The 27,061-nt window shown below is 51.9% G+C and overlaps 1 protein-coding gene across 3 annotated transcripts in view; it reads right to left on the reverse strand.

Annotated features, from left to right (window-relative positions):
- The window catches only part of Tmem132d (transmembrane protein 132D), a 484,753-nt gene that overhangs the window by 152,408 nt on the left and 305,284 nt on the right, over positions 1-27,061 (reverse strand). For all 3 annotated transcript variants that reach the window (XM_004843985.4, XM_087198439.1, XM_021257665.2), the window contains exon 4: positions 1,105-1,288. In XM_004843985.4, the coding sequence (XP_004844042.2) occupies positions 1,105-1,288 (184 nt within the window). The remainder of the gene's footprint in view (positions 1-1,104; positions 1,289-27,061) is intronic.

The following is a 27,061-nucleotide window of genomic DNA, read 5'->3' on the forward strand; positions in this document are numbered from 1 at the left end:
CCCCACCCCGCCCCCCGCCTCTCCCTGCTGCTGCAAGTCTGCCATGGTTGTTGCGATTTGGGATCCTAGAGATGAAGATGAGGCCCTGGGTCTGGCTTGGCTGCAGGAGGCCACGTCTCCGGCTCTGGAGCCGCTGGGCAAGTCCTGGTTGCTCACAACCAGGTGGGAAACCGGGACAACTGTGCTGGCGGGTCCCCTGCGTCCTTGGTCGCCCCCCAGGGTCCCCAAACTCCATCTGCTTAGAGCCTGGGCAATTTTCCTAAGCCTGGGACTCGGCCTTGGACAGCCCCACCCTCATTCCCGCACCAGCCCCGCATGATCGGGCATGCCTCCTGCCTCTCCGGCAAACGTCTCTCCACGCACACAAAATTGCCAAGAACCTAATAATTTAGTAATGGCGACCACCGTGGCTCCACCGGCAAGTTCCTTCCTCAACCAGAGAAAGGGGACTTGGAGCCGTGACAGTCAGACGGCGTCAGGGCTCAGGCTTCACTGCGGGGCTGAGGGCCCAGGGCCTGGTCAGGACCAGGCGTCTGATGCGGTTCCTTTCCCAGAACACTCGCCCCGCTGCCCGGGGAAACCCTGACCTGTTCCCAGCCAAGCTCTGCAGCTCCGGGGACACCGGCCGGCAACCCTCGGCCACTGTGCTACCTGACAGCGTCGCATGGTTTCTCTCTAGACTCTGCACATCGGGAAATTGAGGCACAGAGCCCAGGTGCACGCCGGCGAGCAGGGGCCGCGGCGCCGAGCCTGAGCCCGGGTGGAGGGTGGCTGCAGCCCCTGCACCCTCCTGCTCCCGCGGTGGCGCCTCAGCCCCGAGCTGGGCTGCAGAGTGGGCTTCCCAGGCCCCACATGCCCGATCCTCAGTCTACACTGCATGTCGCTCCCATCACACAATCTGCAGCTTCACACAGACACAGACGAAAGTCTGACGCCTGCAGCTCACGGTTTCCAACAAAGACTTAAGAATCTTACATAGAAGAGGCGTCAGAATCTCCGTGGGCGGGAAACCCCTCCGCCCGGCTCCCCTGAGTCCTGGCCCTTGCTGTCTGGCCCCTGCTCACCCCGGGCCAGTGTGAGCCTCTCTTCCCCACCCCTTCTTACCATGGCTAGCGGGATCACTCCAACCAAGTCCTTCTGACTCACGTAGATCTTGGACACACCCAGGTCGGAGGTGATGTCTCCGGGGTACTCCACCTGCCAGGTGACCAGCTGCGTGGCTGGAGGATCACTGGGCTCTTCTACTTCCACGTCAATCTGCATGACTTCCTCAGAGCTGTTGTCTGCACTGGAGAGGAGAGGAGAGCAATTGTGAGGGATGGAGCAGCTGCAGCCACCCAAATCCATGAGTACCACCACAGGCATGGCGGGGGGTTACAGCATCCCTGTCAAGATACTCTAAGGACAAACTGTCACTCCCACACTTCTCCCCTTGCATCTGCCTGCCTGAGACGCCCTCACTCAAGGGTCCCAGCCCTCTCTTTTTGTGGTTGCTCGCCATGTGCAGGGCAGGGATGGCGAATAATCATGGCACACCGAGATTGTATTCTTTGGTGCTTTCTAAACCACTGTCTGTCCAGGACTCTTTCCTGCCCCTGAGAGACCTTTATGCCATGTGTATTAGATTTCCTAAGCCACAGCCAGCCCGAGGTGGTGCACGGAATTTTAGGGTGATGAGGCCAGTGAGCTTCGTGTCCTGTGGTGGTGAGAGAGGACTGCACAGTGCTGCGGCCAGGATGGCGCGAGGGAAGGCCACGGCCGTGTGATGGCACAGAGAAGCCGCCAGAGGTCACCTGGGGTGGGTGACTGCTGAACGCCACGGTCCCTGCAGGCTGCATCGGAGCCAGCCCCGCGGAGACCCCAGGGCCATTTCAGTGCTGCTGTTTCTCCAGCCTCTGTCCATGTGGCGAGTTTGTACACTGCCCGCGCTTCTACTGGTCAGTGAAAGCAATGGCACGGGGCGGGGGGCGGGGGGCCACAGCCAGTCCGCCCAGTCGGCCCACGCCAGTCAGAGGCCCGCCCTCTGCAGCAACCCCGGAAGCCGCCTTGGCTGCTGACCTCAGACCTCCGCCACTTAGGACTCGCTGTGTCCGTTCACAGGAGTGAGGGCTAAGGGGACATCGCCCGGGCACCGCCAAACCCAGGCAGACATCCCGCTAGGGCCCCAGAGGTCAGAGGCCAGGCTCCCTTCCTCCTGGGGCAGGGGTGACTGCGGGACGAAGAGGGACAGAGGAGGAGACAGAGACAGATGGGGACGGGAAGAGGAGGATGCAGGAGGGGAGACAAAGGGAGGGGGCGGGAGGCAGAAAACAGGCGCAGGCAGAGCTCAGCCCGCATCAGCCTCCAGCGCTCAGTGTCTAACAGGAGCAGCTGCAATGGACTGCGGGCGGGCGGACAGCAGAAAAAGCGACACCTGGCTCTGAGTCTGTCCTCTCCCCCCCCTCCCCCCCTCTTCCTCTCTCTCCCTCTCTCCCTCTCTCTCTCTCTCCCCCTCTCTCTCACTCTGGCCCCCTCTCTCTCTCTGTAGAAGCTTAGGAGAGAACTGCGATCCAACCAGGATCCCAACCATTCAGCCCCACGGGCCCCTTCCGCCCCCCAGCTTCCTTTCTTTTCCTTTTTCCTGGTTTTGGTTTTGGACCTGCAATCTGAAGATACCATCCCATTTTCTCTCCTTTTTCTTCTCTAAAATGGATCGGGCCATGTATAAGGCATAGAACAGGCCGTCTCCGGAGCCACGCGGGGCGTAAAGGGTTATTTCAGAGATGCAGACGAGCACATCCACCCTCTCACTGACAGATGCACGTTTCCGGCTGTCTTTGTGGCAAAAGCATCTGACAGCAGGAATCCAAGTGCAGCACAGCCCTGTCACCTATAAACCCGGTCAGGACATCAGGTCCGGCGCCTGCTCCCCAAGGCCAGCCTGTCCCCCCTCACCCCTGGGCCAGGTAAGCACCACCTTATTCTCTATCTCTGTAAGTTTGTCTGTGTTTTAAAGAATTCTCTTACAAGGTGTGACCATAACATACAGTGAATGTTTAAATTAAATAATGTATTACAGTAAAAGACGCATTGCCAAGAGTTCCCCATCAGAATATCCGCTTGCCTCCAACACACTCATTGCATCATTTGCACTACTTTCTGAAGCAGTCTGGAGTCCTCTCTCATGAACGTCTTTACACAACATGATCAAAAATACGGCGAGTGCTGCTGCTGGGTGCCATCCAAGCGGAAGGCAGGCTTGCAAAAACATGACGCTGTGTCCTCATCCACCTCGTTCACCAGCTCTGGCACCGTGTGACTTCTGGCTCCTCCCCAAAGGCAAAATGATCATGAAAGGAAACCGTTTTGAACAGATTCAGGACATCGAGGTGGCCACAACAGCACAACTAAAGACACTCGTGAAAGAGGGATCCAGACTGCTGCAGGAGGAGCAGGAATGAGGAGATGAATGTGTTAGAGGCACGGGGGAGGGGGAGTAATGACCATGTGTCTTTTACTGTAATAATATTTTAAAAACTGAAATATTCACCATATTTTTCCATCACACCTTGTATATATACTCATAGGATGCAATATATTTATTTCTTTCAGTGTCTGGCTTAGTCCACCCAGCATAATGTCCTCTAGGCTCATCTGTGTGTGACAAATGGCAAGATCTCCTTTTTCAAGGCTTCATAATATTCCACTGCACACCTACATGCGCATATACATGTGCACACCCCCTTTCTTTGCACAAGCCACACATAGTTGTCTTTTCAGACCCCTAACGTGTCACCATCAGCCACAACTAGAACAGCTTGGGGATAAGACACTGGCAAATACACATTGGGCTTTACACGGAGAATTTACAGGAATTTCGGCATTGCTGTCTCCTTGATGAACGAGCTCACTTCTGTCCTGGCTGCACTGGCCGCACCTTGCATTCTTGGTCACAGGGCCACAGCTGAGGTCAAGGCCTGGGCTCCCACCCAGCAGCAGCTCCCTCCCTGCCAAGACAGGATCCCACCACTCCGCTTTCCTCCCGGAAACCGTGGCCTCAAATAACTGGAGCCCTTGATCCCGACCGAGTAAGTTCTTCCCACCCCGAGACTCAGCCCCAGCCGTGTCACCCATCCTCCCAGGGGTGCCAGCTGCCTTCCTCTCGTTCCCGTCTGCAGCCGTACAGGCTCTGTGGATTCGGAACCCGTGCCCGGCTGTGAGACAGGGCAGCAGCCCGGCCCCTCTGAGCCGAGCCCCGTGCTGTGTGTGTGTGTGTGGGGGGCCCTGGAGTCGGGCTGCCTCAGCCTGAGGGCAAACTGCAGTCCAGCTGCAAAAGCCATCTAGCTTGTTTGCAAGTGTTTTCTTCTGGACCATCGCTCAGCCTGCGTGGGCTTCTGCAAAGTCCTGTAGTGCTCGGGGTAGCCCGGGGTGCTGAGCGCTTCGTTCCGACCTTTTCCAGGGGGCGAGCTGGCTTTGGAGTGCCTCAGCCTGTGTGGATCAGTGAATCCATGGGGATTTAATTTGAGTGTTAACACCCTTTAGAAAATACTTAGCACTTGAGAACTTATAGAAAGCTTCCAGAACTCCTGTGTGTTTGGCGATAATTATTACTCCTCTCTGCTTACCTCTAAAGGAAGGACTGGGCCCCACGCTAAGAGTGTGTGCATGTGTGCATGTGTGCAGTGTGCGTGCATGTGTATGCGCGTGGGTGTGTTGCTGCAGGTGCGCTGTGAAAAGTGGCCATATTGTGTTTTTCGGATCTGCTCATTACACAGTGCAGTCCCTGGTACCTGCCAGAAGGAAATGTGCTCTCTCCTGGGAGAGATGCAGTGGGCTGTGTAGACATTTATAAAATGTGTCTGATTAGACCATGACTTTCCCCCTCTCTCTTGCATCTGAAGTGCACTGAGGAACTTTACAAATAAACTAATGGCAGCCCCGCCCTGCAGACTCTGGAAGGGTCCAGTCCAGCCAGGCCCCTGCCTCCTCCCGCCTCTCCCTCCCCCACTGTCACTTCCTGCCTTTCCGTTTGTTTCTCCATTCGGAGATTCACAGACACTGAGTGTGTGAATGACCGAGTCAGAGGTTCTTAAGGGCGGGTGTGGCCATCTATGCCCTCAGCACCTTCTCTGTGGAACTGCCTGAGGAAGAGGAAGCACTGTATTAGTGGACTTGGAGGAGAACACTGGCCAGACAGGTGAAGACACAGGTGAACAAAGGAGGCTTCTGAGTTTCGACATTCACAACTGCAGACCAGGACGGGTAAGAACAGAATTCCGGCCACAGGGCCCAGGGTATGGACAACCCCACACTGTTAGTGTCCCTCTGGTGGCCCAGATGCAGGCCACCCTCCCAGCCTCTGCGGCCCCTGCCACAGCTGAGTGCAGTGCACCCAGCAGGGAGGGAGTTGGCAGGTGCAGTGCTGCTTCGCTGGGGCGGGGTTTGCATGGAGAACGGCTCGAGGTCACTCGGGAAAAGGCCCAGGGCCCATCGCAGGCAGACACCAGAAAGCTTTCTGGGATGGGAGCTGCCATAGCTTTAGCTCCTCTCATCAGCACGGGTGCTGCTGGTGATGGAGTTTAAGCCTCGGATCTGTCTTCCTCCACGTCTTGCTGGGGGTCATCTGTCCCACGGAAGAGCCTGAGGAGGAGGCACTGCAGGATGCCCTGTATGTGCACTCAGGTGGGGCGCTGGGAACGGACCCTAGGGTGGACCAGGAGGAAGGTCTGAGCGGTGTGACCCCCTCCTCAAAGGAGGCCGAGTAACATCCCCCTCACTGGAAGGGTCCTCTCTTTGCTCACTTCCCATGGGCTCCTTTGCACACTGGATTCAAACTCCAAGGCTTTTCACGGGAAAGGGCTTCATCTAAACAGAGAAAGACAACGCTGCTGGCTGAGGGCCACTCAGTGCTTCAGGACCCCAGCTCAGGCAGAGAGGGGACCACATCCTCCACCCGGGGTCACCACTCAGGCACCCAAGCTGTCCACAGGAGGCATTGCAGAGCCATATCAGCAGATCCCAGGCCAAAAAAGGACACAGCTTTTCAAGTCTTATTTTAGGATATTCCTGCCTCTGCTTCCGGAGTGATGCAATAATTAGCCTGTATTGGGTATTTTTCACGTGTCAAGCCTGGTTCTGAGAGCTTTTGATGTCTTATGTAATGTCAAAGTACCGCAGTGCCTAAGATACAGTTCTCACTCTCAGTTTACAGATGAGGAATCTGGGCCCGGAGACTGCAGGCATGTCCAGGGCTGCCAACTAGCAAATGAAGGAGCCAGGGGCTGGGCTACAGCTTGTCCTGTGTCTCAGCCCCGCCCTTTGTCCAGGGTGACGAGAGCCACACTCTGGACAATGAAGACCCAAGACACCTTCCTCTCCCCACCCCACCACGGGGCAGTGCATTACATCACGCTCACTGGAGACCCAGACGCTGGATCTGAATGCTTCCAAAGAATTCTGAACAAGCGAAGCAGGAACATTTTCATAGAAGGTGCTTTGAAATTAGCTTTGCCTTTAGGGTGCTCTGTTTAAGTCCTGTGATGTGTCTATGAATCAAAGCAGAGATGTGGAAACGGCAGCATGGGATATGAAAGCTTAACTGTGCATTTGGAGAGATCAAAAATGCAGACGTGGACCTGGGAGCAGAGCCGTTTACAGCTGTGATTGAGACGCAGGCCAAGGAGCCTGTGTTCTCCAGACTGGAAAACCAGTACATCACGGGAGCCCTCGGAGCGTGTGCGGGTGATGAAACTCCAGGCAGCAACCGCCTGTGGGCAACTGGCTTCCAGTGTACGCTTCAGGCGGCGCGGCGGGTGGGTGGGGAGGCAGCGAGTGGTATTCCAGCTCCGACCTGGGCTTCTCCAGATGGTACTCCAGGCTGAAATTGGCAAACGCACTGGAGACCAAGCTCCGCCCTGAGCCGCATCCCCAGCCTCCCACTGCTTCTCTCCTGCTGCACCTTCACCCTGGCGTCTGAGGCTTTGGTTTCTAGAGCGGCACCTGCAGCTGTCCTCAGATGGCTCTTTTTGAGATTTGGGGCCACGATGCCCACCGCGAAAAGCTCTGTGAGTGCCCTAGAGTTTATGTCCCCTGGAGGCCACCATCAACCGTCCACAACGCAGGAGTGTGAAAGCCCAGCCTCCTCGACTTTAGTGCGGTCCAGGTGAAGGGCTCTGCTCACAGCCCAGTCCCCAGGGGCCCCCGAAGGTCCCCTTTGTCTGAAGCAGCGTCGCTGCCCTGGCTCTTCCCTCCCGAGACCTCACTGTGCCCCGAACGACTTGCACACAGAGACCGCCTCAGCGTCTTCGGCCAAGGAGACGGAAAGGAAACCGAGCCACGCCACGGGCAGACCCCGGAGTGACCGAGGAGAAGGGGGAGTGGGGCTTCCCTTACCCCGCCAGCGAGGCCAGCCTGACGCCGGAGGGGCCTCCACCCGCCCTGCACCCTCCTGCAAGGGCGCCTGGGAAACCCGCCCGGGGCGCAGCGTGGCCTCCTGTGGAGGGGCTGCCCCGCCGTCCCCCGGTCCGGCACAGCTCATTTCCAAGATGAAAATATGGATGTTACTCAAACAAAATTGCTTCTTCTTCACATTATCACACTATTAAACTTTTCCATTACTGCCATATTTTTCTAACTTTTTCATTAGCATTTTCAGTATAAAACCTTTTATCGTGAAGTAAAATATGCATGATTCCTTTAATGTATGTACTTTGTAATGAGATTTTTTTGTCACCATAAGTTTGTCTTCTCATGTCTCTCTGGTGACCAGAATCAATCTGGAAAAGCAGAAACGACGGGCAGGCTGGAGCCTGCAGTGCGGAATTGTTTCCCTTGCCCCTGTGCTTCCTTGTTCCCTATCCCAACATGTTCTTCAATCAATCAGTCAATCAGCTGACCAATTGATCAGTAATCCACGTGACATTTCCGGAAGTCGTGCCATTTGGCTGACGGGCATAGAGTCCAAGGGGAGCTGCGGGTGACTGTGACCAGTGGTGGAGGCCCTCTTCCCGACCCTCCACCCGGGGGTGCCCTTGGCCAGCCCCAAATCGGCGGCAGAAACTGGCAAATGCTGCAAGTCAGGAACCTTCCTGGACCCCCAGCTGAAGGCTGTGGCCTCCCTGGAGCACACAGCGTGTGGGGAAGCAGAAATCCCACCAACAGTGCCGATGATGAAAGGAAGCTGGCAGACCTAAGGATGGGTGCAGCGCAGAGGCGTCTGCTGGCTGAGGAGCCTATTTCAGAGGACCCCGTGTGGCTGCAGCGGTCAAGGACACGGTGCTCTCGGTGGAGGATGAACGGCACGGAGCAGGGTGGGTCAGCAGACCCAAGAACCTGGACAGCGGGGGCAGCAGAGGGCCTGGGGCCGAGGCAGGCTGTGTAGGAGACGGGTCGGGGAAAACCGCCTCTGCAGCATGCTGCGGCTCGTTTACACAGCCTTCCCCAGCTAAAAATGGGGTTCCTCTTTTTAATATTGCAAAAACATTATGCAGCGTAGCAAGGCTGTGATCCACAAAGCTTAACATACGACTGCCTCACTCTTTACAGGACTCATTTGCCAATTCCTGGTTTTTAGAGAAATGGGAAATCACTTTAAAAATAACACAGTGACATTTACCCCAGTAGGTAAACACTTGGCAGGAAGACCTCACGGGGTAGCCAGGCCTTTGCCCGGTGACGAGGAGAGACTGGGCTCAAGGTCTCACCGGAGGGCGCTGTGGGAGAGGAATGGGGGTCAGACGCTGGGAACCGCAAAGAGCCACTGGGACGAGGTCCACGCCAGGCTTGTTGGGGTCACCAGATGACGAGGGATACAAAAAGATCTTCATTGGAGTGGGAACAACAGGCCAAGCCAAATCATAGGCTGTTGCAGTGAGAAAATTAAAATGAAACAGGCATTCTTCCAGATGACATAGGGGCCTGCCAAGCCAGCCACAGAACACCTGTGTGCCCAGCGGGGCCCAGGCTCCCTCCCCACTGCGTGGCACCATCCCTGTCTCCGCAGACGCCTGTCTCCCTGGGGCCCTGCCCTGTGAGAGACAGCAGGACCGGTTCCGAGGACAACCCCGAACACACCAACCAGCCACCATCCTGGGGAGGCTGGGCTGCGGCAGGGCTGGCGGATGGGGGGGGGGGGCTCGGCATTCTGGCCAGGACCTGGCACCACCGTGGTGGCTCCAGCTGTGCCTCTCATTTCTGCACCAAGAAAAACAGCCCAAAGGTGGGGTGACAGGGCGGATGAGGAGGGACAGAGTGGCGGGGGGGGGGGTGTTCCTGAGGGTGGGCATGTTTCCCGTGAGAGAGGGCACTGGCCAGAGAGTCCTGGCTTTCTCCCTGTGGACATGGGGCAGGCTGCTTCTGCAACCCGACACCTCGCCCACCTTCCACTGTGCCAGCCAGCTGGGTCCCTGGCCAAGGATGCTGACGGCGGCCCCTCCAGATCAGTCCACAGGGCGCCGAGGGCCGGGCAGAAGTCCGAGAAGGAATGACAGCAGAGCTCCCTCGGAAACATGGCCATCTTCTTGAGTAAGCTATTCCTGAGCCTCACCTGGATCCTCCCTGCTCTGCAGCGCTGGCTTTTTCCTTCCTTGGCCTGCTGGCAAAGATGGCTTGTGGAGGGTGTGTTCCCACGCAGCGGGCTTCCCCCAGCAGGCCAGGCCAGGTCTGACGGGGGCTGGATACTGAGAGTAAGTGGTCCGGCAGTCAGTGCAGGAGACGTCCCTTCCTGCGCTTGGAGGAGCCTGGGCACGCGGGACCTCCACCTGCAGGGGTCCCTGATGGCTCCGGGCAAAGGGCTGGGATGCTGCATGCGCACTTCCGGCTCGAGGACTGAGCTGCTGTCTTCCTGCCCCGCGAGGAGCCCTTCTGCGCATGTGCCAGGGAAGAAATCTGGCGGACGCTTTCAGCCACACGCTGTGGGCAGGGGCAGGGCGGCTTCCTCCGCAGCGGAAGGGAAATGGGACATCTGCAAGCAGGGTGAGAAGTGAGCAGACACAGCAGCCGCTCCTACCTGGACCTGTGCTGTGCACAGCGGGCGCTGCTGACACAGCCACAGCGGCACGGGCAGTTCCCTCTCCCCACTTCCGTCTCGTCAGAAACGCTGTCGGGGGGCCCTGTCCTCTGCATGATACGGCAACAGGGGACACCTTGCAGGTCTAACGCTAAGGCTTATTTCAAATCTTCAAAAACTTCATTTAATAAGATTAGTGAATGTGATGCTGGAGAAAACTAACTCGTGATTCGTACATAAAATAATTCACTAATCTGGATACGCTAGGGTTAAGCATGTGAGTGTTCCAGAAGGAAAATCAGCACAGCGACGAGCTTCCTACTTCGAAACCCACTACTCTGCCGTAAAGAAAGACTTGATCATTTGTAGGAAAGCGGATGCACCTTGAGATTATCAGGTTAAGTGAAATAAATCAGATGCACAAGCTTACATATCGCATGGTTTCTCTTATGGGAGAAACCCAAAGTATGAATGAAGAGCAAAATAAAAGATAAGTAGGAGGAAACATCTTCCTCCAATGGGAACGGAATCACGAGATAGAGGGGGAAGTGGATGAGAGGAGGAATGAAGCTGTGTTATTTACACGTCCTGACTCCACACAAGGAGCGTAAGCATTATGGAGTGCAAACATGCACGAATAAATTCACAAACAAACAAAACCTACGATGATGCCACTGAGGCACAAGGTCAGACTTTGAAAAAAATCCCATGAAGACACAGCTTAACTTTTTCAAAACGGACCCACAGGGAAGGAGTGGTTTATTACTTCGGGGAGAGCCCCTCCCACCCAGTCGATGTTGGCTTCAGCCTTTCTTTAAGAACAAACCCAGGGTTCTAATCACAGCTTTAGTTATTTAAGACGAAGTAACCGTGTCCTCTTGGCTTTAAGCTTCACATCTGAACAGGTCTCCATTCCAACTCACTTATTCCTATTTCGCGAAGACCCCTTCACCCCTACTTCACCTAGACTGACCTCGGGTGCTCTTTATAGGGTGGGTGCCCGTTGTCCTCAGGTGCAGAGGCGCCCCGTATTCAAAGCAAAAGAGAGGTGAGACTAAGAAGGTGGGAATCAGAAGTCACAGGCAGAAGGCAGGCTTCTATGCCCCAGCGACGCCTGGGCCCCAGTGCCGCCCCACCTGCCCCACGTGCCTGAAGGTGCTCTGCACGAGGGCTGGAATCTCCTCCAGACAAACAGCAGAAGAAAACCAAAGCTGAATCTCTCATCCCACATCATGACATTTTCTTAAACATATTCATTTGGAGATAGAGAGGTATTTTATTTTTATATATTTCTTTTTTGTTGGAATTTCTTTTTCCCTAAAGAAACCCAATTTGTATGCCACAGACACATTAGCATTCCTGCCAGGGCTGCAGACTGTTGGAGATCAAATCCTGTCTGCATAAACAGGTACCTGGGTGCTAACAACCCTCATTGCTCAGCATCTGTGGTGAAGCCCCGGATGCCACTGGGGGAGGAAACACAACATAAGATAAGGCGAAATCTGCAAAGCCGGCAGCACACCAATTACACACCATTAGCTCCTGAGTGTTGAAATCAGCTCTGTGGGATCAGAGGAGGGGTCTGCTGTCCTTGGCGAGCCTGCTCTGCACACTGGCTCCTCCCGAATCCATTCTTCACGGCCCAGCATCTCCTGTGGGACTTGGCTCTCAGGATTACAATTACAAAGATTTCTTCTACTATATCCCGGAGCTCGGTGCTTCCTCTTACACCACACCATCTATTTTTCCTTTAAAAGAAAGCACACTAAGAGGGATTTCTGTCCACTTCATCTAATCAGGATGGATCATAAGACAAGTTGCAGGGAGACGGAGTGATTGGGTGCTGGAGTCTCGTCAAGGGTGCTGGTGCCTTAGGGAAGCGGCCCCAGCTCTCAGGAGAGGCCACTGGGGCATCGTCAGCAGGAAAGCGAGGTTGGCTCCCCATGTGTCTACACCTGACAGCTAAATTGCGATGAAATCCGAAGCATATAAAACCTCACACCGGCAGCCCCACTCTGACATAAATGACGAGCAGGCTCATTTTCTTTATCCAGCTATGATCTCACTGAACATGCAGTGGGATTGCTGGAGTAGAAAGACATGTTCTACATTCATTTGAAAGTGCGAAAAGAATTAATTGATAGTGATGATCGGTACTCCAGTGACTCAGGGTTTCCCATCTCCTGTCTGACATATGACAAATCAAACTGTGGAGAGGCTTAGGTGCCATACTCCTCTGTGATGAAAACAACTCGAATATGTAGCTAGCGGATCCTCTTGTGAAGGAGAGGGTTTGTGACTTTAGCCACCCACATGAACATCATGCTGGGCCTGTGATCAATACACAGTTGTGTTCCGGCCTGCAAGTGCGCAAGGTCCGAAGCTGAGGAATCAATTCGCTGGTTGAAGTTAATGGAATGTCAAATAATTTCTTGATATAAATGTCAATACATTCAGTTAAGCCTTGTGATTTAAATATAATTAAAGATAAACTTCAAGTCAATGTTGCCTTTTTCATTTGGGGTATGATGGGTGATTTACTAAAATCCCAGGAAGATGCCAGGAGGAGAACTGGAGATTTGCTTTTCTTGTACAACCACTTGGGTAAGTTTATTATCCGTTCTGTGTGAGGGAAACGGAGCTAGCTGCATCTTCTTTCATCTTGGGCTTCAAAACCCATCTGTTAACCTGCTCTTCATGTCGCTCGCCGAGTCTGTGCAGTGGGAAAGGTTGTCTGCCATCAAGAAACTGTCTAGATGAGAGAGTGGGTACAGGGAGGCTGAGCTGTTGACAGGATGGACTTGGGAGTGAATCACAGCCCAGGTCACAACTGTGGTACTAATTATGTTATGTAACCCTTCACTCCTTAGGCCTCAGGTTTGAGGCCATAAAACTACAGCTCTCTTCAGAGGGCTGTTGGGCCTCTGAGCCTGCCGTGGGGGTGCGCTGAGCAGCTCGATTCAATTAATCAATGTGGCACATCTTGCAGCATGCAAGACGTGAACGACTGTGTGAGGCCACCTTAGCACTGTCACTGATAATGAACCAAGGTCATCGTTTAGGCTGAGCTATTTAGGGCGGTGCCTATGTGCCACTCGCAAAGGGCTGTGAGGAGACAGCTAGTGCAGCTTGCAGATGCAGCTGGGTACTGAGGCTGGAGGACAACTTCTGTGCCTGTGGGAGAGAGGGGTGTTCATTTCTAGCTGCAGGAGGGGTTGTGCTTTGATCTCTCCATGTCTAACACTGAGTTCTGAGCTCTTTCCTCATCAGGGGCCACACACAAGAATAGGAGGCGCAGGCACCTTGACCCACAGAGCAGAATCCTTCAGCCTAAGCCTAGTGCCGAAGCGGTGTCCATGGTTGTGGAGCGAGAGCCACAGGGTCAGGGTTCGGCTCCCAGAGATCCTGCCCCCTGAATGTGAGGTCTAGAGACAACCAGCACAAGAGGACTCAGCCTGCCCCGCGCAGGCCCTCTCTCCCATGCTGCTGTCAGCTGAGGATGGGAGTGTAACAGCAAACAGGAAACACCACAAGCCACTGGGACTTGGAGGCAGAAAGCAAACTTTATTTGCATCAACGGGACTGGTCGGGGTAATTCCTAAGAACCAGGCTGATGTCCTTTGTCTGCCTACAGTTTATATGGAGTTTGCAAGCAGGAACTAGTAGAGAAGCAGAGCAGGCAGTTGACTGGTTACCCATGATACCATTCTTACTGACTGGTCTATAGCAAGTTCAAACGCAGGTTAGAAAACACCAGTTCAGGGTACGTCAGCTAGACAAGCGTGACAGGTATTTAGAATAAACATCAGTTCAGGGTAGGGTGGACTAGATAGGGTGGCACAAGGTTGGAATATGTATCAGTTCTGGGCAGGGTCTGCTGAGAAGGAATTTGCTTGGGCTGGAAAAAATAAAAGTGCTCACGGTCGACATCATGCTGGACTGATGTCCCACCCATCTGTCAGCCATTGCATTTTTCTGTCTCAGGAGCATCCAGCTGGATCACAACCCACAGATGTCGACATCCCAGCTCACAGAGCCCGAGAATGCTGCCTGGTGTACTAAAGGGGACATGCAGCAGGGATTAAGTTGGGGACCCGCAGAGAGGGACGATGGTGGGCCATCTGGGCAGCCCTAAGTGTGACCATGAGAGTCTTCACAAGAGGACAGTGGAGAGGTCTGTCTGCAGGGCAGGGGAGGCCAGGGGACAGCGCAGCGGAAGAGGCTGGAGCAAGGCTCTTTGAAGCTACAGGAAAGGGGACACCAGCCAAGGGGGATAGGCAGGCAGCACCAGGAGGAGGAAGCAGAGGAGGCACTCTGAGCTCTGGGGTTAGCCAGGTCCTCACGTGGGGCACAGGAGGGATTTCCAAAGTGGGGTCATTCTCAGCCACAGCCTTCTGCTTATTTTTCCTCACATCATTTCTGCCACAACAAATTCAATAGTAATTTGCCACTTTATGAAACAGAGATGATTAATCAACATCAAATATATTATGCTCAGCCTTGCAATAACTCAATAAATTGTTCATGGCAGTAATCAGCAAACACAGAGCAATGCTGAGATATTATGATTCAGGTTAAACATCTGCGGTCGCATCTACACTGTAGACAAAATTGGTGCTGTTTCAGAAGAGCAGTTTCTTACATCAGCTATATGTTGGGCATGACCTCTGTTACCAGACATCAGGGATGATGGGGTTTGACTCTCCGTAGATTGTCATTTAATTGGGCTGGGTATGCACCTACGTGCAGTTGGTATTATAAAACATCCCTGGCATGATTCCCGAGCACAGTCACAACCAAGGACAGCAGTTCATGAGCTGCATGGAAACCACATCATGTGGAGCAGTTCATCCAAGCAGATCTGGGGACCACCACACCTGGAGAGTGCACTGTGGGACCCAGTGTCCTGCACCTGCCCAGCACAGTGGGCCCCTGAGAAGCTGACTGCAGTGTGCTTGGGGCCTCAGTCCCAGAAGCTCTGATTCCCTTGGCCTGGGTGCCCCCTGGTCAGCTGGTTAAAGGCAGCATGGAGCTCCTGCTTTACATTGCTGTCCTTAGCTCACTGCATAAGTTAGAATCACCCTGGAGCTCTAGGGAGACCCAAGGTCCTGAGATGCCACTGACCAGCCTCAGCAAGTACGCCTTCAAGTCATTCCTTCAGCGTCCATGGTTGGACACAGGCTGGGAAACAATGCTCAGCGGAACTAGGGTAGGAATATGAGGTTCCTGCTCTGGGGAAAGTGTGTGCCCCAGGACTCTGGTTCCCAGAAATAAAGGCAGCTATCACTTGTGTGGGGGAAATATATCAGTCTCATTTTTAATATGGTGGCCAGAAAAGATGCCACACCAAAGACTGTGTCTGCCTCCCATCTATTTGTTTATTTATTTATTTTTGGTATCGGGGATCAAATTCAGGACCTTGCACTTGGGAGCCAGGCAGCAACACCACTGAGCTAAATCCCCGGCCCCAACCTCCAATTTATATGTTAAAGATCCAACTCTCAGTGCCCAAGAATGTGACTATTGGAATATGATGCTCTCAAAGACATACTCAAGGGCTGTCACTAGAACAGGGCATTAGGGTGGGATCAGTTACAGTCAGGTAAAACCGAGGCCAGGCTAGAAGGACCCCTTGAGCAGACAAAGCCGTGAGTCCTTGTATATGACCTCAGACTCACTCAATTTGCAAATGTAAGTGTAAATTTTTTATAAATACATTTACTAAAAGAAAAAATAAAACCTTATCTCAACCAATCAGAAGTATCCAACAGAATTAAAAATCATACAACTAAGGAATTTCTAACAGGATAGCTAAGTCAGGCAACTGTATGATGGTAAGAAGTAAAATATTTTCTTTGCTATGAAGACCTCCCCCTCGTGTTCCCTGGGGGAGCTCCTAAAATCCTTACATGAGTCACCGTTTGCTACAATAAATCTTTAAAAGGTTTAGCATGCCTCGGTTTACCTTTTAGCAAGTCCCAATCCACATGATGGGTGGACTTCTAAGTACAGGAGGTTAGGGCACGGACACATAAAGGGAAGACATCTGAGACAGAAAGAAGGCGGCCCGGAGAGGCTTTAGCCCCTACAGCGGGGGAATAACCCCATGTTCAGGTCCCTGGTCTGTGGCACCTTCCTGAGGTGGCTCTAGAGACCTGTCCTGGAGGCTTCTCTGAGAGATCATGGCATTACACCCCAGGCTTCGCTGGGAAGTGCTAGAGAAATAGTGGGATAATATTGAGTATTTTAAATTGTTGAGAATTGACAAGAGCCTCCTTTCCTTGGGGGCCAGCAAAGGAAACCCCTTCTGTTCTCTTGTCAGGGAGACTTGCTCGCCAGTCTATAACTGCTTTGGATTAACTTGTAGCTGCTTGATGATGCTCTCTGGTGTGCTGCTCACCAGGACCTTAGGGAAGAGGCATCTGGTCTACCTCCTGCACCTTGCAGAACCAAGGAATTTCTATGATGGACCTAACTTGATTTTCCTCGTTTCCATCCATGTTACCCTCTTGTGTAAACACCCTGACCTGATCATTCTTCTTTTTTTTTAGCTGAATATGGTAATCAAGCCACTTTTAGTCATTTGTGGAATAAAGTTGGATATAAATAAACCAAGAAATACTATCTTCAGTATTTTGACCGATGATCCTCATCTTCACACAAAGTCAGCACAACACATTATTTCACAATCTTGTCATTTTCTGCTGTTGAACGGTGCCCTGAAATATTTGTGAAGATCCCACTGAACAATATTTAATAACTACAGCCTCTTTTCTCTTTTAAGACCACACTGAGCAAAGCATTTTCTCAAAGTGTAACTTCGAAATGTACTGGAGAACAACTAGGTGCCCCATGCCTCCAAGGAGACCGTAATTAAAAGATGAGAGGATCGTTTGAGGGTGAGAACCGCAGCATCCCACGTCCCGCTTTGAGCCCCTCTTCCGCCTGGAATGTGGCTTTGCCCAAGTGATCAAAGCAATGTCACCTCTGGAGCTCTGGCTCTCCTGGAGCAGTTCTGCACCCAGCACTCTTAAAACTAATCGAAAGATGTGGTCAGCCTGTGTTCTGATACCCAGACACTTTAAAGTTCTCAATAGCCAGGAGTGGATTTCTTGGGAGCTAATCAAAGGTTTTAGAGGGAACCTGAGACGAATAATTTCAAAGATAGTTGAAAGCTGGAGAGCTCTGGCTGAAATAGAAAATTAAATAATAGGTTCTCTTCATGCTTTGCTAGTTCCTTCTCAGGGTTGTCTGCCCCGCACCCAGCTCCTGGCTGGCTTAAAATGGAAGAGGGCCACCCCGTCTTCCACTCAGCCTGTTACAGCTTTCCATTTACCACGCTGCAGGCCCAGCATGCCCCCACACAGCAGAATTTGTTTCCAGTGTGGCCACTGGCACCATTACGGCTGGCTGCTCATTTCCAGCAGGAACTGCTCTCCATTGGAAATTTCACTTCAAACAAATAGCTAGGCCTGACACAGTAAATTTCAAAATAAATGTCTCAACCAGGTTCAGAGACAGAAACAACACATACAGTGTGTTCTTTTCAATCACAATGTGCCTTTGGCACCTGGGACACGGGTGCACTTCACCAGGCTGGCCTCTAGAAGTGCATCTTTAATGCCATCCATGGCCACATTTAATGACACTGATTATGGGTAATAAATGACGAAGGTGTTATCCCGGGCACAGCTTTCATCCCAGTGAGTGACTTAGCATCCTACAAATACTAGGCAGGTCTGTATCTCTGTCTTTCTTATTGTTAATGCTAGAGCTGAATTTGGCCACAAGCCTGCTGTCAATTACATATGCACACGTGCACACGAGCTTGCATACATACATGCATACACATGCACACCCATACACACATATGTATGCACACACCGATACATGCATGCACACACATGTGCAACCATATACACATGCATACATCCATGCACACACATATGCATCACACCCATATACATCACACACATTCATGCACACCCATATACACATGCATGACTGCATGCAAGCATACACACATGCATACAGGTATGCAACAAAAGCATACACATGCACACCCCCACACACCCATATACACATGCACACATCTGTGCACACAGTCAGATCCAATGTGCGGTTAAATTGCAATCCTGATAGTTTTTGCTTCATAAAAGTAGAAAGCAGGGGAGCAGCTCTGTGCAGTGCTGTGCCTGAGCCTGTCTCTTCAGTGGCAGTGATGACGGAAGGACCATGGGAGAATGAGTGAGACAGTGGTGACAATGCCCTGCAGGCCTCTGTACTGATAGTAGGTGGGAAAGACCATTGCCAGTGGGCCCCACTTCAGCGCTGGGATCATGGAAACCATCTTCGAGGTGGCTTGCAGAGAGGTCCCTGCCTGAGTGGCAAGGGCAGGGGCAGAGGAGCTCTGCCTGGGGACATGGCATGAGAATCTTCTCTGTCTCAGCCACCATCACAAGGAACCACAAAGAGCGCAGCTTCTAAACATCATGAGGTCGCTTCCCCCTGCCCCAAAGGGTAGAAGACGAAAGTGCCGGCAGACCCAGTGCCCGGCCAGGGCTCCCTTCCGGTCATGAGTACCTACTGGTACTCATGGTCAGGACAGCAAGGCAGCCCTGGTCTCCTTACATGGCTGCTAACCCTGCCCTTGTGCCCTGCCAGAGGCCCCGCCTCCTAAAACCCACCTGCAGTTCAGGGGAGGGACCCAGTGTTCTGACCTGCAGCCCTGCCAACCCCAGCACAGCTTCATCTGCGCCTGCAGGGCAAGCTCCAGCCAGCGCCTCAGGGCACCTGTGTGTCAGGTCACTCCCGGACCAGACCTCGGGGTGCCCTTTCCCCTTGGCAAGAGGCCCTCGAGCTTCTGCATGCCATCTGACCTCTCAACGTTTCAAATCTGGCATGCCAACACTGTCACTGGGCCTGTGTGAGCTCGGCTGGTGACACTGGTGATGTAATGAGGCCACTGCCACCCTCTGAGGTGTCCAGCAACAATGGTGCTGGAGGAGCCCTGAGGGGAGGGACACGAGTCCCGGCTGTGATCTGGAGCTTCCAGTCTGCCGACCTGGAAGGACCTTCTGAAGGTGACGGCTGGGCCCTTCTAGTGCCACATGTGCCTCTTCAGAGTGACAGGGAGGTGCTTAGGGAAACTGGGCCACAAGGACTCAGTGCTGATGCAGTTCAGAAAAATGACATCCAGCGTGAAGGGGTAGAAATTTCATGAGCGATTCACTTTACTAAATCCACTTTACTGTTTTACATAAACAAGACTGGGATGTGGTAATAAACCTGAGCCTGAAAGATTATTCATTAAATATAAAAACTATGAAAAAGAAATACAGAGACAGAGTTAAAATGGCAGGTTTTCTTATTGATAGTCAAAATGACAGTACATTTTTTACTCGATGGCATTTTGGATTCAATGGACTATGATAGTACTGGTATCTGTTTACAGCAGACTAATAAGGTACACCTTAAAATATTACATGTATATGGTATAAACAATTAATTATCTGCATAGTTCACTTAACAAATGAACATATGATCCAAAAAGAAAACTTCTCCTTTCTTATAGCATGCAATTTCAAAAGGATCAATTAACAAAGCCTTCACTTTTATCACGTGGATAAGTGAGTATTTGAAATTGTAATGTACATTAAGACAATTGCAGGCAGGAGCAATCACAGAGAATGATCCGTTCACCCTCTGCAGGCTCTTATCTACAGTACAGTGTCCTGGCCAGAACAAGGTGCCAATGCAGTGCATAGACCCTCTTCACATCTCCCCGTTTACACGCACACATGTGTGTGTATTTCATTCAACACAAACTATCACACGCGTTGGGATGCACACCCCTCACCGCAAGCAGCATCCTGAAGAGCCCGTCACCATGAGGGTTCCCATCTGTCCTTTTCGGTTGCACCCATGGGCCCCTGGCTCCTCACTCCCACCCGAACCCGCCTCCTCTTCTCCATGGCAAAACTTTATCGCTTCAAAAATGTTACACAAATGGAAAAATATACCATTCAACCTCTCAGAACTGGATCCTTCTCTTTCCACTGAGCATTAGCTTTTTGGAGATTCCTTCAAATCACTGCATAAATCAAGCATCTATTCCTTTTTATTGGTAAAAAAAATTATTTTTAAATAAAGCAGAAAATGGATGTTGAATCATTTGAGTCTTGTTTGAGCGAGCCTCCCAGGTAAGTGTGTAAAGACCACCATGTGCGATCTCTCAAAATAACAGGAGAGCTCTGCCGAGCCTGGTAGTAGAAAGACAGAAACCACTGGAGTTTGACCACTCCTGAGAAATAAGGCAAGCGGTGGGAGAGACAGGTGACACCCACAGGGAATGCCTGAAGCTTGCTCTCCTCAAAGCTTTGCTTTTGCAATTTGCTTTTCCTATTCTTTTTAGGCTAAAGTTGTTACTAAGAGCAACGGGATGCCACTCAGTGATTTGATTTCTTGTTTCTTTCCTCCTACAAACCCTGCTAGGTATACAATGTAGCACTGATAAAGTGCCAGAGAAAATGTACCAGAGTGGGCAGGCTGGGTCTGAATGACTCACCCAGAATTATCTACCTTCAAGTGAAATAAATCAGACACACAGCTTAAATATCACATGGCTTCTCTTCCGTGAGAAACCCAAAGTAAAAATAAAGAGCAAAATAAAAGAGATGATAGGAAGTAGGGAGAGATCTTTCTGAAAAGGGAAGAGAATCAAGAGGTGGAGGGAGGGAGGGGATGAAAAAAGGAACCGAGACGTGTTATGTTCATGCACCAACTCTATGCGAGTAATGTAATCAGTATGTGCTGCAAACATGGACTAAGAAAAAAGAAAGCATGGGAAACACTTCCCTCCTTTCAGGTCCAGCCAATGTGGAATTCCATACAGTGCCTCACTGCAGTTACTTTGGGACACCGTTCCGCTTTTACAGAACGCATTTAACAAACACTTCAAGAGTACTTGCTGCCACTTCTTTGGTAGAAGATTTACTAAACCCTAGTTTTTACATGATGAATCACAAACATAGCAAAATTAGTGATTCTCCAGGTTCTGAGTACGGCCATGGAGAGCTCTGCATTCTCCTTCCTGCTTTGGAAGCTGTCACTGATGCACATGATACCTGCAGTCAGAGGGCCCTTTTACACATGCAGAACTTGGGAAATTTTCATGAAATGAATCCCTTTTGTGAGCAGCATCTGGATTGAGTGGCAGGAAATTAACAGCATCCCAGAGGTCGCAATCTCGCCACTACCCTCTGCCTGGCACTAATAGTCACTGATGAGGCCTCTAACAGCTCGAGTGAGTGTCGCCTGTTTGGGTTCTGGATGGGCGTGGATCACATGGGTGTACTGCCCTGTGTTTGATTTCCTGCACTCAACACAAGCTGCTGCCAAGAGCAGCTGTAGATCCACATCCTGGTGGCAGTGTGGGATCCCACTGCGCAAAGGCTCAGCGGGGCTGTGTTCGACGCACGCTCTAGTTCTCATGTTTTGCTACCACGTGCTCACACGTTTCTTCTGGCTCTTACCCAGCAGTGCAATTGTTGTGCTCTTAAACATTAGCATGTTCCTGGAAAAGCCACTGTGAAAGCCTATTAAATTTCAGTAGCAATTGAAATTTCCATTCTGCTACCAAAAAAGAACTTAAATCCAACAATCCATTTAAATATCAAACCCTCCCACTGCTATCTGGTAATCAAACATAAACTCAGGAACGAGTTTACAAAGCTCTTTCTTCAGAATTTACCACCTTTCAAGCCATTTTCATGAAGATTAGAACATTGGCTCACAGTTTTTGTGAGCACCAGAATTCCTTCCAGTCCGTTAAGTTGACAAGGGGTAGTCGATCACCGAGTACTACTGTGATCACCTTGGAGAAAGCGTCTAGGCAATGCTTACAGCTCAGAGACCTGCTCCAGCAAATAATCTTCCCTCACTGTCATCCTACTGTGAGAGAGTGCTGTCTGAGGTTTCTCCAGCAGGGTGGCCCACGGAGACATGTGGACATGGACCCGGCAGTGCCCCACTGGGCACGGCGCCCCGGGTCTTCAGTGTAAGGAAATACTGACTCACTGGGACAGCCAAGAATGGAAGAGGAGCCCCGCACTGTCAGCGTAGAAAGCACGAAGACCCAGAAGCCACGATTCTTCTATGACATGGGTGTCGTTTTTATGGTAGACAGTAATGATTACCAAAGGTCAATTTGTACCCACCACACCTCGGTTTCTCTAGGAACAACAGCCAAAGCCACAACACAGATGTGGACCCCCGGGAGCTCAGGCCTTCAGCAGGCTCCAAACATATCCATGAGCCACGGAAGGGCCCCACAGCCTGCCTCTGCCCGCAAGGGACTCAGATCCAAGTCAGAATTTCAACATGTGCAGCTGATGGAAGAAACCTAAATCACACCCAGCGCCGCTCACCCCGGGGGACTCTGGGAAGTGTAGTCCTCGGCTGCTTGGGTCCACATTCGAGGTGGAGACACGGACACCGAAAAACCCCGACCTATCCCCTCAGGCAAAGCCATCCTTGTAAATGCTCATCCACCCAACAGACAACCTTAGTGAAGGTGTGGCTGCCACTGATCAGCACTGCAGCTCTCTGCATGTGGAAGTCAAAGGAGCACGAAGGCTGAGAGCCGCCTCCTAGAGTCGGCTTCACTCCACCCGGGTGCACCCAGGCCGCCCTCCGCGGACCACACCACGCTGCACCTGCGCCAAAGGTGCCGGGCTGGAAAGGGCGCCTGCCGTCCTGGAAGCGGCTCCTGATGAGCTGAGAACCCAACTGCAAAAGTCGGTAACGCCACAAGAAAGATTCGAGGAAATGCTATAAAGGCTTGTTCAACCTACTCAGCAGCAAAGTGACACGAAGAAGTGTTCCACATCAGAGGCCGCTACAGAGACGCAAACCAAAACAACACTGAGAGTCCACCTTCCTCCAGAAAGAATGGCCATCAACAAGACATCAACCAGTAACAAGTGCTGGCGAGGCTGTGGGGAAAGAGGAACCCTTCTCCATTGTGGGTGGGAGTGTATACTAGTACAGCTGCTATGGAAATTAGTGATTCCTCAGAAAACTAAAACTAGAAATTCCATTTGACCCAGCTATTTCCCTTCTAGGTATCTTCCTGAAAGAGTTAAAGTCATCCTGTCCCAGCGATCCATGGACACCCATGTTTATAGCAGCACAATTCATAATAGCTACTTCTTGGAAGCACTGTCTACAGGCATCACTAGATGAATGGATAAAGAAAATGTGATATTTACACATAATGGAGCACTACTCTGTCTTAAAGAAGGATAAACTTGAGTCATTTGTAGGAAAATGGATGCACCTTGAGATTATAATGTTAAATGAAATAAATCCGACAAGATTAAGTATCACGTGGTTTCTCTTCTATAAGAAATCCAAAATATAAATAAAGAACAAAACAAAAGGTAGATAATAGGAAATAGGGAGATAGATTTTTCTCAAAGGGGAGGGGATCAAGCAATGGAGGGAGGAAGAAGAGAGGGGAGAGAAAGAGGATGAAAAAGGAATGAAGATGTGTTGTGTCCGTGCTTCAGCTCCACGCAGGGATGCAGTCGTTGTGCACTGCAGACACAGACCAATAAAGATAAATTAATTAATTAATGACTGGCTAAAGAGAAGCAACTGCTTGGGAGATTTTAGTTAGCAGAACCTTATTCATAAAAAATGAAAGTGCAACATTCAGCTGCAATGTCCACTGGTGAAAATAAAACATTAAGAGTGTGTCACACAAAACAAAATAAAAGAAGACAGGCAGCAACAAACTGCACCACAGGGCCGGGGATTTAGCTCAGTGGTTCTGCCGCCTGCCTCGCAAGCGCCAAGATCCGGAGTTTGATCCCCCAAACAAACAAACAAACTGCATCACAGCAGGATGAGCTGGGCAGAGCTGCTGCAGGTAAACGTAGAAGAAACCAACACCTGTCAGAGCGCCCAGGCCTTGGGCCATTTCTTCATCTTCTTTCGAGAGAAAAAGGTTCACAACTCCGTCACCTCACGGGCTCTTGGAAAACACACGAAATGACAGCACCGGGCTCTTCTGGCTCTACTTGTGGTTGGTCAAGCGTACCCAGAGGGAGGGCTTACATCCAGGTTCCCATTACTTCAGGGGGAAGGAAGGTCCGCTTGACTTCTTTCTCAAGTGCAGAACGGTCCTGGATTCACTCAGGGATGCAGTGGATGCAGACTGTCTGGCCCACCCGACCTTCAAACCAAGGTGTGACGTGCACCCCGACTAGTCCCCATCACTTCCCGATGTTTCCCACCTTGTTGAGCTACATGTGAACATGCTTCCATTTCTTTTTTTGTTTGTTTTTGTACTGGGGATGGAACTCGGGTCCTTGCGCTTGCGAGGCAGGCAGCGAAACCACTGAGCTAAATCCCAGGCCCATGCTTCCATTTCTAAATGTTGGATCCCATTTAAGATTTTCTGAGGCTATACAAAGGGGAACCAGCTTTCCTGATTTCTGGACTGGGGCCAGGCAGGCCTCTTACAACAGAATGCATCGATTACCTGTTTGGTCGGAAGCAATTCCCTTCTTCAGAAATTGTCCATCAGGCATAAACACCCTCTGACTGCATTTGTGTCCATCCCACCATCTAAATGAGCATTTTAAATTGCTAAAATGCTTCTTAAGCATTCTGTGGTACAGAATTTACTTGGACATTAAAGGAAACAGTCTTGTAACTCGGTTATTCCCAGTGACCTGAAAATAAGCACATTGCTCCTTTCTCTCCTGCCCACCTACCAGCCTTGTAATTGCTATGTGACTGTCTGGCTGATTTTTAAGAGAACAAGACTGAAATTTCCTTCTTCCTGTAAATATGCAGCGAGAATTCATCAGAAACACAAATCGAATCTCCTGAGTGCTGACAAGAGGGTAAGGGGACAAGATGAACTGCTGGAGTGTCTCTCCATCTTACCTGCAGGCTAATAATTTAGAGCTTGAGTTGTTTGCACAGAAGGCCATCGGTGTCTTCTGTGGCATGTGGCTTCATGACTGTATCTCGGCGAGCAATGAGCCGGAGGCCCCTCCGGTGCATATGGAGCCGCCAGGGAAGACCCTGGATCCACTCCGAGCCAGGACACAGTCGGCACCCAGAGCGCGCAGGGCTTCCTAATTAGCTTCCCCTGGAGCCTCCCAGGGGGCCCTGCAGAGGCCCTCTGCTGTCCTCCTGCAGACTGGCCACGCTGGAGGCAAAACCTGGACAGCTCGCTGCGGTGCAGGCGTGTGACCACGTAGCTGAGCGAACACTCACACCCTGACCCTGCTTACTGCAGGATTTTAAAACACTATTTTCATTATGATGCTGGAAATTGAACCCAAAACCTTGTGCATGGGAGGCAAGGGCCCTGCCACTGAGGCATACCCCGAGTCCTGCTTAGTTTATCGTGAGACAAGGTCTTACTAAATTGCCCACGATGGCTTCAAGTTGTAATCCTCCTGCCTCAGCCTCTCGGGCACCTGGGATTATAGGCGTGTGCCATAGGCCTGAGGATACCGAGACTTTCATCACTTGGGCGAAACTGAGAACATTCTCCGACATGATTAATGGAGGCAGTATTTACTGCTGAAGAACCATGTAACGAAAGAGTAGGGCGACTGGGTCCTTCCTGGGCCTGGAGGAATACAGATGAGCCAACACTGAAGCCAACAGGAACACTAAGCACGAGCACCCAGAGGAACAGCGACACCAGCACCCCTATGGTAGCACCTGCGTGAACAGTGGCACCGACTCTGACACTGACAGACATGACAACACCGAGCCAGCACAGACTCTAACAGCAACACTGTCACCAGCACCGGCACCAACACCAACAGGAACCAGAACGACACTCATATCAACACCAAAAGCAGACGCACCAGTGTGAACACCAGCACTGACAGAAACGGCAACATAGCAGCAGCACAAACAGGAACGACGCTAACACCAAGAGCAATGCCAGTAAGACCAGTGCTGTGACCAGTGCTAACAGTAACTCCCGTACCTACACCAGGATCGACACCAGCACGAACGCCTGCCCTGTCACCCAGCAGTGGGGGCACTAACCCTCAGTGCCCTACACAGACCCTGGCCCTGACACTACCGCCAAGGCCAGTGTTGCTCCACAGGAACACCAGGCCCAGATGGAGCCGGGGAGCAGCGGCTCCCCCACCGGCATCCTGTGAGTCTCAGCCCTCCACCCTTCTCCCTCCCTCCTCCCTGGGGCCAGAGAGCCCAGCGCTGTCCTCCTGAGCCAGCGGATCTTGACCTTGGATGCGCACTAAAATCTCCAGGTTTGTTTCAAATAAATGCCTACCGTGGGGCCAGGCTGAGCAATGTTGATGAACTGGTCGGAGATGGAGTATTTTTTAAGCTCCAGGGGACTGGCAGGTGAGAGCAGGATCCAGAGTCCCTGTACCATGCCCGGAAGACAGATGCTGGCCTCCTCTCCTGGGCTGCTGCCCCTAGCACTTCCGCTTCAGGGTCTGCACCTGCGCAGCTGGCGGGCGACAGGACAGGGCGTGGCCCCAGCCGGCCACTGCCGCACCCCCTGAGGACTTGTTGGGAATGAAATTCACTGTCCTGATGCAGGCAGCCCCTGTGCCCACCCTGGTGACTGTGGGGGCCTTGGGACATGACAGTCTCAGACACCTGACACCGCAAGTCTGGAAGGTGGCGAGGACCAGGCGCAGGCAGGTGATCCCTGCATCCGGTCAGAGGCACAGAAATGACCTTGAGAGCTGTGGGGGCCACACCCAGCCCTGTCCCAGTGCTGAGGACGGGCTCACAGGCAGCACAGTGAGCTCGGAAGGCACATACCTGTCTCCTCTGGGCGGGGGACAGCCGCATCCCGCACCTCCTGTGGATGCCGGAAGCCCAGGACTTTGGGGGAAGCCCCTGGCTTGCAACAGGCCTGTAATTAGCAGGATTTTGAACCCAGCTCCACTTGGACCATGCGGGCCAATGGAAGCCCTGTCCGTGTGACAGATTCAGCTCAGGGCTGTGAACTTCTCCTCCAATTGAAGGGCCTCAGAGGTGAGTTCTGTCTCCCTCACC

This window comes from Heterocephalus glaber, unplaced genomic scaffold, assembly GCF_053883595.1.
Source record: "Heterocephalus glaber isolate CG9 unplaced genomic scaffold, H.glaber_assembly_v1.0 deba00001687, whole genome shotgun sequence".
In the NCBI taxonomy this organism is placed as follows: domain Eukaryota; kingdom Metazoa; phylum Chordata; class Mammalia; order Rodentia; family Bathyergidae; genus Heterocephalus; species Heterocephalus glaber.